We start from the raw sequence: 16,649 nt of genomic DNA, 5'->3' as shown, positions 1-16,649 counted from the left end.
AAGTCCCGTTATTTGTCTTTCTTTTGTTTTTGAGGTTTTATTCTTGTTTACTTTGCCTCCTTTGGGATTTGCTTTGTAAATATGTTTCCCTCATGCATGCACGCGTCCCCTTTCTTGATTGTTTTCTCAGCCACAGGAACATTTTATTGCTCACAGGTTGCTCTTTCATAGCTCATGAGTTTTAATGAGATCCCAATTATGTTTTATTACATTACGCAGTATAGTGTAGATATTCTTCAAACAATTAGTTTGTTCTTAACTCCTGAACTTAATATTAAACTCCTGCAACTAATTGATCCTGTTGACATTATATACAGATTACAATTTTAAAATTTATTCTGTATAGATTTATTTTTGTATTGGTAAATGCTTGACATAAAGTTTGAAAATCTCCCGTTGACTTCCATTCATACGTTCATAATGTACGCGACACACTCATGATGTCATTGAGATATTTATATAGAATAATTCAAGAAAAATGAGTCTTTGAAATTTGAAATTAATTTTTTATATGTTTTAGCTTACCTCAAGGGCATCCAAGGTGTAGATGTCTTTGTTTCCGCAGTAGTTTCAGTTTTTATATTTTTAGGTCAAACCGTTCTTGTCTGTCAATCATATAATGACATTTAATGACTCGTAAATGTAAGTACACATTGATGGCCTAAGACACGAAACGAGCGGTTTGTGTGAGAAAACGAACAGTATTTATATCCTTTTTACCACAGCCATGTCTAAGTGATCTGAGGGCATGGGTGCTTTGTGGCTACAAGAGATAAAAACGATATAAATACTGTTCGTTTTCTCGCTCGTTTCGTGTCTTAGGCCATCAATGTGCACTTAGATTTACGAATCATTAAATCATCTTTAATTTTGACTTCTCTGTGCATGCTCTTTGAGGTGGTGACCATAGACCTCCATTATATGACTGACAGACAAGAACGGTTCGACCTAAAAATATCAAAATTGAAACTACAGCGGAAACAAAGACACCTACATCTTGGATGCCCTTGAGGTAAGCTAAAACATACCAAAAATTAATTTCAAAGTGAACTATACCTTTAAATCTGACTTATTTTTCTTGAATCATTTTGCACATTAAATCATTGAACAATAATAATATCTGCAATACATTCATGTTGGTTCTGTTTACCCTAAGGGTGGTTATTGCTGCTCTCCTGGTCTTATCCATGCTAGGCTGCATGGATAAAACACACCGCCAATCCAAACTGTACGCTAACTGTCAATCATCTTTGACGATAGTGGCCCTGACAGAACACTTTATCTTTGGTATCTTGCCAAATCTGAACAGAGTCTGAGACGTTATTGAGATTCCAGAAGACAAACATAGGAGACTTTTAGGGGTCTTTTTTTTCCTCGGGATGAAGTAGAAGACTCTCAATTTTCTCTCTATTTAATCTCCGTTCGTCTTTGAGAAACAACTGAGATGTCTTCTGCGATTTATCTTTCCTGTGGGCAGCACTATCCTGTCATTCAGTGCTCATGGTTTCTGTCTCAGAAACATTTGGACGTACAATAATTTTCATCTGCCAGTGCCTGCATTATCATCTTTATTTCCTTTTTTCTCTCTTCCGTCTTTGTTTACTTATCTCTACTTCAAGCCTATGTGGTGTCAAACCTCTCCCGTTTTTCATTTTTAATGTATGCTAATCTGTGTTAAGTAATATTCTTTCTGACAGTCGCTTTTCACTCTCATTCTCACCCTGATGCAATTTTAACCCAAAACCCTCCGTGCCTTATTAGCCCATTTGCATCACAGTGTCAGAGGCTGAGAGATGTGGGAGAAAGAAGAGTTTTAGTTCATTCTGGGAGAACGTATAGTTACAGTACATCGCACTGTACTTTTTAACCATTCACACAGGTTATTAAAACAAATCTATGGATTAAATGGAGGGACCTGTATTCTCTGGTCATAATATTTACATTTATTAATTTAGCTGACTCTCCTCTTCAAACTCATTCATCAAAATGAACGAATCTTTTTCCGAGTCAATTCGTTCGTTTCCAACCAAATGACTCGGAAAAAGATTCATTCATTTTGATGAACGAGTTCGAACAGGAGAGTCACAAACGTGCATCAGAGAACAGAGCAAAGGCGAGCATTTGAGCTCATAAAAGTTAATCTTTGTTATTTATTTATTAAATGAGCGATTGTTTCGCTTGATAAGACCCTTATTCATCGTCTGGAATCGTTTAAAGCCCTTTGAACAGTTTGCAGTTTGCACTGAACGTGACTTTTGGACCTTGAACCGTTTGGTTCCCATTAAAGTCCATTATATGGAGAAAAATCCTAGTATGTTTTCATCAAAAACCTTCATTTCTTTTCGACTGAAGAAAGAATGACATGGATATCTTGGATGACATGGGGGTGAGTAAATTATCAGCAAAAGTTTTTTTTGTCTTGCTCAGGGACACATTGGTGTCTCACAGTGGATTCGAACCCGGGTCTCTCACACCAAAAGCATGTGTCTTATCACCACCCCCATATAAAATGAACGTTTATCATATGTTTTATAAAATCTGCAGTGTTCTAATGTCAAAATAAACTCCTCTTCTTGAAGATTCACTATCTCTCGTTGAATCGCGGGCCTGTGCGCTGTAACCTCGCGATGTGACAGAGGCAGTATGCGCTAGGCTAGTTTGTATGCAGGTGTTGGCGTCCCCATGGTTCATGAAACCCCTTTCTGCTTCTGACAAGACACGAGCCCTCAGGGCCCTCCACACCACACTCTCCCCACTGACTCACATCAGCAGAATAATAGCAAGCTCTGTCCAGTATGGCCTTATTGATATGCTGCGGGTCAGCGTTGGACCTTTCATGTGAGGGTGAATGAAAGAGAACAATGTAGTGTTGATATATATAGCTAATGCATTCTTAGACAGAGGGATGGCCTCAGGTAGAGGTGCTAATGACAGGTGACGGCTGAACTCCAAGGCGTAATCTGGATCGATTCTCCGTAGTGTCTTGTTTTGGTATGATGTCCGTGAGTTGATGAAGGACTTGTACGGAATATTAACATACTGTAAAAGACTGCAGTAGACTCAATTCATTTTGAGTTTCTTTTTATTGGCATTTAATTGAATTGCATTTAAATAAGATTTCTTTTTGATTTGCCAACGCAGTGGAAAATAAATTAAAGTAACAATAGTGCGCATTGAGTAAATAAATAATAACGAACTAATGAAACCCTGCTTATAAATAATTAAAATGTTATACTGTGTTTTATCAATTTCTCTTCCCAAATACTTCCCGTCCTCTCTTTTAAGATGGCAATTATTTTATTTTATTATTTTGCACTATTCTTTTGTTGTATTTGTTAATTTTCATTTCAATTAGCCTATGTAAGATTACAGTTCGTGTGTTTCAAAGCATAGTACATTTAAAACATTATGCTGAAGGTTTTGTTTGTTTGTTTTTACATTTTGTTCCAAAAATTAAATAATCCAACAAAAAAGGATCTTGAAAATTATATTATTTGAATTTCCTGTGACAAACTGAATTTGACATCTAAATTCATTCCAAGAAATACATGTACATATATTTAATATTATAAATATATTTTATTCAGTATTGCAAAGTATCAATAAAAACAAGAGCTCAATCTAATTAAAAAACATATATGTTAATTTTTTTTGCATTTTAAAATATCACAATATTGGAATTAATTGTGAGTTTGCTTGTTTGGGACGTGCGTACTGATTTCCAGCCTATGTAGAGCGTTCCACATCAATTATTTATGAGGTGCCATGTTATGCAGCTGTCTAAGTAGGTAGCTCACTAGGTTTTGAACAGAGTTTGTGTGTGGTTTCAGGATATTGGATAGAAATACAGCTTGATCATATAGAGTTTCAGCGCAATTCTGTCTGCCAACATCGCTGGTCTGTATGCATTTTTTGAGAGAGGTGTTTATGTGTGTGATGATAGTGATGGTGATGCCCTGAGTTATCTACACACCGACAGAGAGAAGTATTAGTGAAGGATTTTGGATGTGTGTGTGTGTGTGTGTCCGTAGACTGCCTGTGAGTGGGCTTCACTACAGAGATGGATTAGAGCACAGTAATACTACAGCCCAGATAAGCAGGAGCCGAGGAGTTAGCACTTCAAACACTCGCAGCCACTTTACTTGTCTGTGTGAATATTTATTTATTTAGTTTGATGCACTGCTCTCCAAGTACCCGAGACTTCAAAGTATATGCATTGAAATACAGAACCTCCATGTCATAGGAATACAGAAGTTCTGTTCCCAAAACCTATTGAGCTGCCTACCTAGATAGTAGGTGAGCGACCGTACTGATCCAAAGACTGCAGAGAGACTATAAGGAATATGAGACAGATCACTTGTAGAAAATGAATCGGAAGAATCACAACACTCCATCTGGTGGCTGTATAAACGCAAGTTACTCCTTTCAATTAAAAGAACAATGTTTTTCTTAGAACACACTGAAAGTCATTTAAGAATAATTGATTATACCTTTGTCATCAGATGTTATTGCTCAACTTATTTTTAATAAAACAAACAGTTTAGCAGATGTTGGGATAAACATTCTTTGTGGTATATTTACATGCATAATATATAAGTGAAACAAAATAAGGAAGCATTATTAATATATATTGTGAGAATGCAATCCCAGAAAGCATTGTGGCAATCTAACTGTGCGTTCACCCCGGACACGAATAGCGCGTCAGAATCGCGTCACTACCGCGTCTAGTTTGACGCTTGCTTGACCACTTTGTGTTAATTTGCGCGTCAAGAGTGAAACTGACGCATTTAAAAACCAAAGTTTGATGTGAAATTTACGTGCGTCAGAATCGAAACCCGTTGGTGGCCATCTTTTTTATGCTGATCGAGCATTCATCAAGAGATTCACCGCACTGTACTTGCTCTGAAGAGCAGAACAGCGGTGTGGGGATCATCATCGCCGTATTTGTGTCCACCGGACCCTTCGGAGGCGAACCGTTTGGCGAGTTTCACCATGCTCGCTCCAGTAGCTCAACTCGGGCGGCAGGCATGAATTCGCGTCAAACGCGTGAATGCACAAATAGCACCAATTAAATCATTTGTGCGTAACGCGTTTAATGCACCAGATGATCAATTCTCGTCATTCCCGAGAACTTGACGTGTGAATGAGGTGTATTCGCGTCTACCGCGCCGCGTTCTATGCCTCATTTGCGCCGCAGGAATTTTTTTACGCGCGTAAAGGCCAATTTATACTTCTGCGTCGAGGGTACGCCGTTGTGAACGTCGTTGGCTACGCACGTAGGTGGCGCCTTTGTGAGCATTTATACTTCTGCGTTCAGGTCTTGGTTGCTCTGCAGTAATGCTCCGAAACGCTAGTTGGCGGCGGAGGGTTTTAATGTTCCACTGTTTACATTCCCCGAGTTGCGGCTAGGTTATTACAAGCCTGAAAGAGAGCGGATCATGTTGGAGTTGGAGCTTATTGAGGTGGAAAAACAGTTAATTTTAGTGAAATTACTAAAACTGAAAGGCAGAAATGAGAGAAGACGTCGGAGGAGATGGTACGTGTGGAAATGCGTGAGAAGGCACGTGCGGAAATGTGTAGGAGGAAATGCGATGCTACCAAGCCGACCAATCACAGATCTTGCGGTCCGCGTCGCCGCGACGTGTAGTTACATTTTTGAGGAGGTGCGCGTCAGGCTACAGCGAAGGGTACGCGGTATGGGACGCGTCTCTGCGTATGCTACGCCGTACCTACTGCGCGCACCCTACGCAGAAGTATAAATTGGCCTTAACGCGTCTTTGCATTGACTTAACATTGAAATCATTCGCGCCTGACACGCTATTCGTGTCCGGTGTGAACGCACCATAAGGGTACGTTTACACAAGTGCGATGTACTAAAACTGGAAAGGTTCGTGTTTTTTGTGTACAGGCGACAGCATTGTGAAAATGGGAAAACGACTAAAAAACATTGTTATGCCAGGCCAGTAGTTGGCGATGTCACTTTGTAAAGAAAAACTATGCATAATACCAATGGACATGACGTCACCGTTTTCACAAATTTGTGTTTTTGTAGTTTACATGGAGACGGTAACGTTATCATTTTCAAAAACTTGTATTGTAGCCCTCAAACCGTATTCACTTTAAAGCCCTTAATCCTGTAATTGTGGACAAATTTGGGCACAGAGGACTCAGGTGTGGTGCTAATTTTTATTTATTATAAATGTTATATCACTGTCTTCGATAAAGTTTTGTCTATCCATTTATGGTGTTTTTTTTTATTATTTTGCGGGTATTTTTGAATTTATTTACTTCAAAAAGTACCATATTTTCTATGTAAATTATTTTTTATTTTTTAACTACATTAACATATCATTTCAATAAGTTCTTAGAGCTAAAACCTAAAGATGAAGTGACTTTGCTGTCACCCGGTGTCTTATTTTGGCTTATTTTAGAATGCTCTTTACAGTTTTCCCATTCATTTCTATGGGTGCCCATTTTTGACCCAAATACAAGATTAAGGAGTTTCCCCCCCCACTTAACATTATAGAATTGAGTAAAAAAAAAAATTGTTTGTGTTTAGGAGGTAAACTTAGGAAAAGTAGCCAAGTCTTGTACCGCTCAGATCGAGGGAAGTTATTTCAAGATAGTGTTCAAGTTAGAGTATTGCATCTTTAGCTTAGCATCATTCTTATCTCAAGGTCATGAAATCAGGTGTAAGTAAACTTTGATTGTGTCCTTCACATTAGCAGTGCTGTTTGTGTAGTTATTATACCTTTGTAGAGCATTCCAACTCCATCACTAGTCCCAAAACATGCTTTATGCAAATGCATAAACACAATTCTTTACCTAATTTTATTAAAAAATGAATGTAAATTGCCTTCTGCAGTCAGTTTTGTATTTTAGGTCTGTGTTTGCATACGTTTCAGGCCTTGTGAAGTCTCCGTTTCGGCCTCTGAAGGCAGTATCGCCAGGTTTTGGAACCGAGATTTTGTGTGTGCAAGCGTGATTTACGTCTCACTGAGTCCAGAGATGTTTTTAGAGCTGAATTTTGAATTTTATGCACAGGTGTCCTCAGCATGCCGCCTTTGAACAGCGCCGGGTTTGTGAATTCAGTCTAGCGAAAGACGCCTCCTCCCTTATTTTCACTCTTGTCATCCGTTCCCCGTGCATTGCTTTTATTTGTCCAGACCTGAATGTACTTCTTCAGAAAGAGGGTTTGAAGAGCCTTCACTCACCTCACGCTGTTCTTACTGCGCTTGTATGTTTACAGCGTTCCTCCTCTGTATTTCTCTTGTTCCCTGCTCTTCCACAATGCTCAATATGGTGTTTTGATTAAAGCATTCTGCAAGAGCATTCAAAAGAAACCTTTCTAACACCAATGCACAGCTAAAAAAAAAAAAATAGAAGGGAATTAGTTTTTAGATGGAAGGAAGGAAGAAAAAAGGGGGAAATGTTGTTCCTCGCCCTGACAAAGAGAATCAAACCTCCAAAGAGATACTGCATCAAGGGATGAGGGTCAGGTCAAAGGCACAGACAGCATCTCCCGCCTGGCTCCCCTGAGCCATTCTTCCGAGGTTTGATCCAAACAATAAAGTGAATGAGACGAAAGTCACTCAGAAGTGTTTCCCATGAGACTGCAGGTATGGAGGATGGAGGATCTTTGTGGGTGCTGATGAGGTCTAATGAATACGTAGGTGTGCAGAGAGCTTGCTAGTCCTATTCAGAGTTTTGCAGGTTTTTTGGGCATTATGCCCTGCAATTCTTAAATTAAATTAAACAGGATGTTGCTGATAGTACAATATATTACACATGTGTTTTCCAATGATAAAAGCAACAATTCATCATATGTGGAAGCTAAATTGAAGTTTAAGGTTTGTGTTTGTGTTATACGACGCCCCTTCGCTCTTTTCCATCAGAGAGAACTGAAGCTGCCAATGTCCCGATATGCGCTGACATCTTGGAACTTGAGTCTGCGCACTTGCGTTTTCGGGACCAGACATGTGCAGTCGTGAGCAGGAAGTAAAGCCGCAAAATCAAGACCACGCCCGCACTTTTATTAAAGGAGAACTCCGGCGAACAATGAACCTTTGGTCTAATAAAACATCGGTACCTAGTCAATCGTTCTCTGAGATTTGTTTTCATGATAATCGAATGTAAAGAGTTTTATCTCTAAAAACTGTTTAGCGTATAATGCTAGTAATGGGGGCATTGAGTAAGTTAAGAGAAATCGCTAGTTTATACCACTAACAAGGCTCAAAATAGCCCCACACTCACACAGTAACATAATGAGGCTCCATACATGTAAAACGAAGCATTGAGAACTGTGTAAGTGTACAGACCCTTTAATCAGAAGATACTTTATGAAGACAGTTCACTTCACGTATACAGACAGGAGCCATCTTAGGAAATAGTCTCGATAAGTCGATCCCCGAACGCCGTTCATACAGTTCAGATGTTCGTTGAACTTCATAGAGTTCAGATCACTCAGCACGACGTTCGTGGTTTGACTTATCGAGATTATTTTTTAAGATGGCTCCTGTCTGTATACGTGAAGTGAACTGTCTTCATAAAGTATCTTCTTATTAAACGGTCTGTACACTTACAAAGTTCTCAATGCTTCGCTTTGTATGTATGGAGCCTCATTATGTTACTGCGTTAGTGTGGGGCTATTTTGAGCCTTGTTAGTGGTATAAACTAGCGATTTCTTTTTACTTAGTCAATGCCCCCATTACTAGCATTATACGCTAAACAGTTTTTAGAGATAAAACTCTTTACATTCGATTATCATGAAAACAAATCTCAGAGAACGGTTGACTATGTACCGATGTTTTATTAGACTAAAGGTTCATTGTTCGCCGGAGTTCTCCTTTAAGTGTCCTCTGTCTGCTCCGTTCTTCAACAATGATGTCTGCTGATTGCAGTACCTTGTTAAAATTAGGTAAATACAACTACTAACCACATAGTCAACATTATGAAAAAAAGTATGTTGGTGCTTCAGTGACTACTTTACACAGAGAACCTGTCAATCATGATGTCACAGCACCGTTTTTATAGCATCACATGACTAAGTAAAAACAAACTTATTTTTAAAACAAACTCTTGAAATTACATCAACGTGATAGAAACTACAATAAATGACAGAAACTATCTTTGGATAAAGGATATGTGAAGTTTAATTTAATAGTTTAGTTGGTCTCACGTCCTTTTGAAGAACATGGGGAGACGGGGTTTATGACCTATACTAGGACCGGTCACAGGGGGGGCCATCGAGACGTTTTGGCTTCACTTTTGAGGGCTTGCGCGGCACGCTTGGTGTTATGATATAACTGACCGAAAAATCAAATTAAAAGCTTTCTGACAATATTTTATCTATGGGGTCATTAAGATTTTGTTTTAATAAAGTAACAATTTTATTCAGCTTGGATGCATAAATTTAATCAAAAGTGACAAGCTAAATTTGCAGAATTGCAGTTCTTTTGAACTCTCTGTGAACTTTGAAATCTCAGCACAGCTTTTCAACATTGATAATAATCAAAAATGTTTCTCGAGCATCAAATCATCATATTAGAATGATTCCTGAAGGATCATGTGACACTGAAGACTGGAGTAATGATGCTAAAAATTCAGCTTTGATCACAGGAATAAATTACATTTTATGTACAGTTATTTAAATACAGTTATTTAAAATCGTATTATTATATATATATATATATATATATATATATATATATATATATATATATGAAGAGTTCAGATGCAAAAGCCTCTAAATGCCATTTGAAATTTTCATCTTTAATGATAATTTTTATCAAACTTGTATATTTAAGTTCAGTAATTTCACTTAAATAACAATTAATAGGTAATTATCATTGCCATTTAAGTGAAATTACTGAACTTAAATATACAAGTTTGATAAAAATCATCATTAAAGAAGAAAATTTCAAATGGCATTTAGAGGCTTTTGCATCTGAACTCTTCATATATATATAATGTTTTTTTATGCACAATACAATTATTCACAATAATATGTATAATTTCATTTCCACATTGCCAACAAAACACTTGTGCATACATGCGTACGCATCATTTTATGCATCGGTTGAAATGTGGATATGAAGAAACACTCCAGTTATAGGTTTAATCTAACTTTGTCATACTGTGGCCATATTCTCTATCTATTTCTCGGCTCTTGGTTTCTGTTGAATCGGTTGTTCCGACAGGTGAGAAACCAGATTGCAATTATTGTTGTTTCACAGCTACAAATTCCCATTTGACGGTGGAGCTCATCTCTCTCTCTCTCCCCCAGCTCCGCTATCAGACAGACCCGGTGGGCTTTGATCAGATAGCGGGATGGGATTTCTGGAGATTTCTCGCTAATCCACCTGGTTATAAAACCTCCCTGCGGACACCAGGTGATAAAGGATAAAATTACAGGGGTGTTCGGCCACATGGACACAAACACACCTGCACGGGGGCTTCGAGCCGACTCCAATAACCACGTTGCCGCTTACTGTATATTCCTGAACGTATGGCAAAGTGTTAGTGGAAATGGGTATGAACTTTACGTATCAAGGGAATTTGATAAGAAAAGATGTGAGAGAGTGTTTAGGATTGTGCTCTCTCACGCACATGAACTTCTACGCTTGAAATAGTAAATAGTGTGTGCAGGAAACCTCTTATGTCTGTAGGAAATGGGTTTTCTTGGAGTGAAAGGGACCCCTGGTGAATGGGTAATGCTCCTTTTGTTATCTGTATCCATACTGTGTGTCTAGTCTGTCTGAGCTTAGCATATTTCCTCAGTTATTCTCATTTTGCGTGAATCATACTATTTGAGAGAATTTACTGGAGAATTTAAAACGAACTGAACTGAAGTCTTTGTGTCATTCGTATATTTGTCTTGCACTTTCAATTATTAGTTGCTGTTTGTCATGATACTAAAATATCTTATTTCTTTGTCAAAACTGTTGCTTCCTATAAGCAATGAGTGACCTGTACATCAATATTGAACATGTGTTGATCTCTCAAGCCTCAAGCCACTGTGCTAATCAACAACCACATTATATATACACATCATCAGGACTGGAAGCCTTAAAATAGTTTGTCAATCATCCAGAGCACAATAACACTCAGCCAATCATCAACAAGCAATCATCAAGATTTAGCCAGTCATCAACAGCATCCAAACCTCATTTCAATCCAGCTGCAATCATAAATGTGCAATCCAAAAACACTCCACTAATCGCCGAGTTGATCAACTGCAGGACCATAAATGCCCACGCCAGGACAATGTGCTGACATAAAGACTGCTGAAAGTGCATTAAACGATGGAAGTGTATTAATGGTTCGAACAAAGGCGCTATTTCAAAATTGCAATTTGGATGTGACAGATAGCTTGATGAACAACACGCTGGAGTTCATTCATATGATAAATAAGACATATCTCATTTTGCTCTAAAAGTGTCGAAGATATGTTTTACAGTCATTATTGCTCGGGCTTACTAAAGCAAATTATATCTGATGGTTAGGTTAGGGATTTGAACCATATGCTTAAAACACCTTCAGTATTACATGTACAGCATATTAGTCTTCTAAGACAATAAAATTGGCTAAATAATAAATGAATACAAATCAGAATATCATCGAGAATTTGGGTGGACAGTTTCTGCAGAAAAATGTAAAATACAAAGTTTTTTTCTCGTTTCTTGTCTTTTTTTTGTGCTAATCTCTGTTTACTTTTGCCTTCCTGTTATCATTTTATTTTCCCCCACCTTCATTTTCATTTCAAGCACTAAACGCTCTTAAGCTTCGAAGGTTGACGGGTCACGTCTAAACTCTCTTCTCCGAGTCAGAGCGTATCCTTTCCGGGCAGCTGAGGGAGTCAGTGGTTATCAGCTGTGGGTAAATGGGCTTTGGTAATCTGGCTCAGTTGATTACATGGCACAGTAGAGACAGCAGCCTCTCATTAGAGTGGGCCTGGGTGGCTCTTCCATGCTCGGATGAACCCTTCATGCACTGCTACTCACCTCTAACCCTGGATTAGTGTCTGTCTGCCCCCTCTCCTGCTGAGAGAGAGAGTGCCAAGAAGACGATTAGAAGATGGAAGTCAGGAACTGAGAAATAAAACAAAAATAATCAAATAAAATGAAATTTTCTTCTTTTTTTTTCATCAGGGAATTTGGAAACTATATTGTTTGAACTGATTGAATTGTTACGTTTTATGAAGAAAATGTTAGTTTGGCTGGCTGACTGGTTGGCAGGACGTTACTAAGGTGAGAGGTTTCCAGGCCATCACTATGTGGTTGCTAGGGTTATTTTATTTACTTGAACTAAACACGCCTGTAAAAGGAAGGAAGGGGTGAAGAAAAAGGGAGAACGGAAGATAAAAGTACAGAATGAAAGAGGAAAAAGAAAAAATGAAGAAGAAAAATGGAGAAAAGAAGAAAGGAAGGAAAAATGCAAGAAAAGGGAAAATTATCGAAGAAAAAATGGTTACACTCTAAACAATGCTTGGTTGTTTAACCCAAATTTGGTTAAAATATGTACAAACCCAAATGTTGCGTTGAAAATGTAATTTCAATTTTTAACCCAATTTCAACTTTCACCTGTAAATTTTTTAATTGCATTTTTAACCTAACATTTGGGTTTGTCCATATTTGACCCAAATTTGGGTTGAAACAACCCAGCATTTTTTTAGAGAGTAAGAAGAAAGAAAAGGAGAAAAATGAAAGATTGAAGGTTAAAAATGGCGAATGGAAGAAGGATATGGAGTTAGGAAGGAAATAATGAAGAATACAAGAAAATAAGTAAAAAGCGGTAAGGAAGAAGGAAAAGAAAAAAAAAGAGAGAAATAAGGAAGGAAGAAAAAGGGAGATGTGAACAAAGAAGAAAGTAAGGATGAATGAAAGAAACATGGAGAAAAGAAAGGAATGAGTGAAGAAAAATGATACAATAACTTAATAAAGAAAGAAGGAAAAGTGAAGGAGAAAACGTGGAGAAAAGAAAGGAATGAGTGAAGAAAAAATGATATGGTCACAGACAATAACTCAAGACTTTTATTTTGAAGGGATTGAGAAAGGGTATGTGCACTCAACAAACTGTTTTCACCATTACACATAAACCCAAATTAAAAACTGGCAAAATACACAATTCGTTTTGTGTTTGTATGTTGGTAGCCATTTTGTTTTTGTGTTGTAATATCCCATCAGGTGCATCAAGTTGTTAGTTTATGTGCTCTAAATGTTTAATGGCTCATGACGATCAAACTTATTTTAGAAAAGAACACCAAAAACATTTTATACAACAAGGGTTTATTTAATTTCATTCAGTTACAAAGTTAACATGCATTTCAAACAGCACATACCTTCCGGTACACCCCTCATTTTGCCAAACCAGTACACAGGGAAGTAGCCATTTTTAAACCAACATGTGCTCATGGAAGATTACTCCATCTGATTCTGACCTCATGGGGGAGGGAGAGAACCCTGTATGTCGGTTTTCTTCTTATATCTATTGTCTTTCTTGGTTTAAGCCCTATAAAATGTACTGGATATAAATGATGTATGATTTAGAGTTGAAATGTAGAGACAGTTTGTTTGTTTATGTCTTGTCACCTCTTTGTAATTTATAGGTTTCTCCCTAAAATGGTATTTCCCAAAAATAGGAGGAGCTTAGGCCTATAGGCAGCCATTTTAGGGGAGAGGTAAAAGCTGATTTGTAGTTGTGGGCCTGTACATTGGCATAGCCGACTTACAGTCGTGTATGTAAATCAATTTTGATTTATTTTCTTTGGTATTATGATTTTTGATCTGTTTTTCTAAAGACTTGCCTATTCCTGTTAGATAATGATTTAGATTCTTTTTGCACCTTTTGGAATTGAAATCACACTGGACTGTGTTTTTCTGCCCTTGTCACGTCATTTATACCTCTGGCCGTTGGTACATCCTAACAGATATAATAACTGAAGGAAGGAAGGGATAAGGAAAGTATCCTAAAAAGGAGGACAAGGAAGATACAGAGTAAGAAAGCAGGAAGGAAATTAGGTGGAGGAAGGGAAGGAAGGAAAGATGAAGGAAGAAATCAAGAGCATAAAGAAGTAATGAAGTCAAGGAAGGAAGGAGGCAGGACACAAAGAAGTATTGTTTACCTTTCACGGGTTTGAGGGTAAATCTGAGGTGCTCAATGGCAGAGAGAAAGAAGGAAGAGACAGGAAGTTAATGCAGTGCAAGCCGTAAGCTGTCTCCAGTGGATTTAATGTGAGTGTGGTAGAAGCGATGGAGAGAGAGAGAGAGGAAAAGAGAGAGCTTAGCTAAGTGTTTAGGGAAAAGCTATAGCCCACCTTCTCAACTGGGATTCCAGAAAACGTTTCATTCCATTTATTCTAACAATTCTGCCGGCCAAGCAAGTCTGTGTGATATCCCTTAATGAGCTCCAAAGCTTCGGCCGCACGCTTCACTGTAATTCCAGCCTTCGTTTTCCTCTCACTATTTCACACTACAAAAGCAAATGAAATGATGGCTGAATACAGTGAAGTGAGATTACTGTACTTGCTACCACCCTTAATTGCTCTTTCAACAACTTTTTAAATTTGCTGAACAATCATTGCCCGAGATGGCTCATGAACATTAGTGCTGTCACTTTATTTCTTTAAATATGGATTTGTTCATATATTAAAGCTACTTGGTATTGCTCATTATAATATCGTTCGCATTAGATTGTAAACGTTTGGCTATTGATGAAGAGTCCTCAAAGATACGGATAAAATATGGATTATAGATCGATTGCGCATCTTTTGCTCTTCATTTTGTTGCACTAGTGCTAAAAAGCTTTTCGTGTGGTGACAAAAAAAGGTCATTGGATGTAAATTTTCTTTCTTTTTCTTCTTCTTCAGCGCCCCCCACACCTATCGCTCCTCCTGAGCTTCTTGCAGTTGGCGCCACCTACTTGTGGATCAAACCAAACGCCAACTCCATCATCGGCGATGGCCCCATCATCCTGAAAGAGGTGGAGTACCGCACCACCACTGGGAACTGGGCCGAGACGCACGTCGTGGATGCGCCCACTTACAAGCTCTGGCATTTGGACCCAGATGTGGAGTACGAGATTAAAGTTCTTCTGACCCGACCTGGGGAGGGTGGCACTGGGCCACCGGGACCGCCCCTCATCACTCGGACCAAATGTGCTGGTAAGTGTCTGTATACTGTACACAATACTATGATATGAGCAATGTAATAGATCGATGTTTGGAGAGTTTAGCTGTAACAGATTTCTTTCTGGTTGTCCTTCTCTCATTTAATATAATATACTGAATTCCAAGAGGATTGTGTAATATTTGCATATGATGTTTTTTTTAGTTTTGTTTAATTTTAACAAGCGTTTGTTTAGAAATGGATTTACATACCGTGAAAAAACAGTTAGTGTTGAAGTTAGTGTTGATTTTAAATGCTTATCAATATTCGTAATAATACACTGCCATTCAGAGCTTTGAGGTCGGTAAGATCTTTTATTTTTTGAAGAAAAAGAAATTTTATTCAGCAAGGATGCATTAAATTGAGCAAAAGTGACTGTAGTACATTTATAATGGAATAGAAAGAGGAGCAAATGGACAGAAACAACTGGACTCCAGTCAGCAAAAGCTGGATTTGCAGTTATCATTTTGTGTCAATATGCTGAATTTAGGTGTAAAACCATACCCATATATTTTGTATTTATATATTAACAACTCATCAATTAAATATTTATCATTGCATATTCTACATTATTGGATGTTTTTTTAATAAACACTGACCAAAAAAACAAACAAACTATAAAGTTTTAGAGCTGGACGATATGATGATATACTGTATATAGGCTATATATAACACTGATAAAAGTGATCACCCAGATTTAGACCTATATTTTATTTATATAAAGCGTTCACAGGCAAATTTGCTTTATGTTTATATTGCTTTTATTTCCCCGGTGTCGAAATCAGGCAAACATAAATGTCAGGCAACACGATTCCTGGCTGCATGTCAATATCCATGGATCACTGGATCTTTAGTCAGTCCCTCCAGAAAAACGCGATTATGCGATCGCTGAATTCAATGCAAAATCAGCCAAAGTCCGCATATTTATGCGGGGGCCGCATTTTTTCAAATACGCCGCACTTTCGCCGCATAAATTGCCGATTTCCGTGCAAAATATGCGGGGTTTGCATAATTTCAGAATCCTCGCTGCAAAAAAAGTTTCGTTGCAAAAAAGTTACATGTATCTTAGCAGAAAGTTGAAAAATGTTGCGTTTGCTTCACACAAGAGCAGCCATTTCCCCCTGTTTCCATGGGAACGTTATGAAGTGACGCAATTACGCGACGCCAGACAGACTCACGGAGGCGATTGACATCTCACAAATCGAACTCGTATTGTGTCTGTCGCACGTTCTACCGTCACATCGTTACTTAATAAACAACATAAGATAAAAGAAGTATTATCAATCAGAAATTACCCGCACACATGGGGCGTTCGAGGCGCACATATAACACTGCAGAGAGTTCAACAGGGAGCGCGCAGCTCTTAAAGGGGCCACACCTTATTTACACTCGTTACAGTCTGAAATAAAACAAGATGAGAAATTAAATATTCCCAGCGCTTTCTATGATGTAGTATGCTTGCTTATCAAAGGAAGTAATAAGAAA

The 16,649-nt window shown here is 38.1% G+C and overlaps 1 protein-coding gene across 10 annotated transcripts in view; it reads left to right on the top strand.

Annotated features, from left to right (window-relative positions):
• The window catches only part of ptprt (protein tyrosine phosphatase receptor type T), a 259,071-nt gene that overhangs the window by 96,182 nt on the left and 146,240 nt on the right, over nucleotides 1–16,649 (top strand). For all 10 annotated transcript variants that reach the window (XM_089134443.1, XM_089134444.1, XM_089134449.1 and 7 more), the window contains one exon: nucleotides 14,867–15,160. In XM_089134443.1, the coding sequence (XP_088990569.1) occupies nucleotides 14,867–15,160 (294 nt within the window). The remainder of the gene's footprint in view (nucleotides 1–14,866; nucleotides 15,161–16,649) is intronic.

This window comes from Pimephales promelas, chromosome 8 (genome assembly GCF_988280905.1).
Source record: "Pimephales promelas chromosome 8, fPimPro1.hap1.1, whole genome shotgun sequence".
Taxonomy (NCBI): Eukaryota; Metazoa; Chordata; class Actinopteri; order Cypriniformes; family Leuciscidae; genus Pimephales; species Pimephales promelas.
This window is presented reverse-complemented; position numbering and strand designations above follow the sequence as displayed.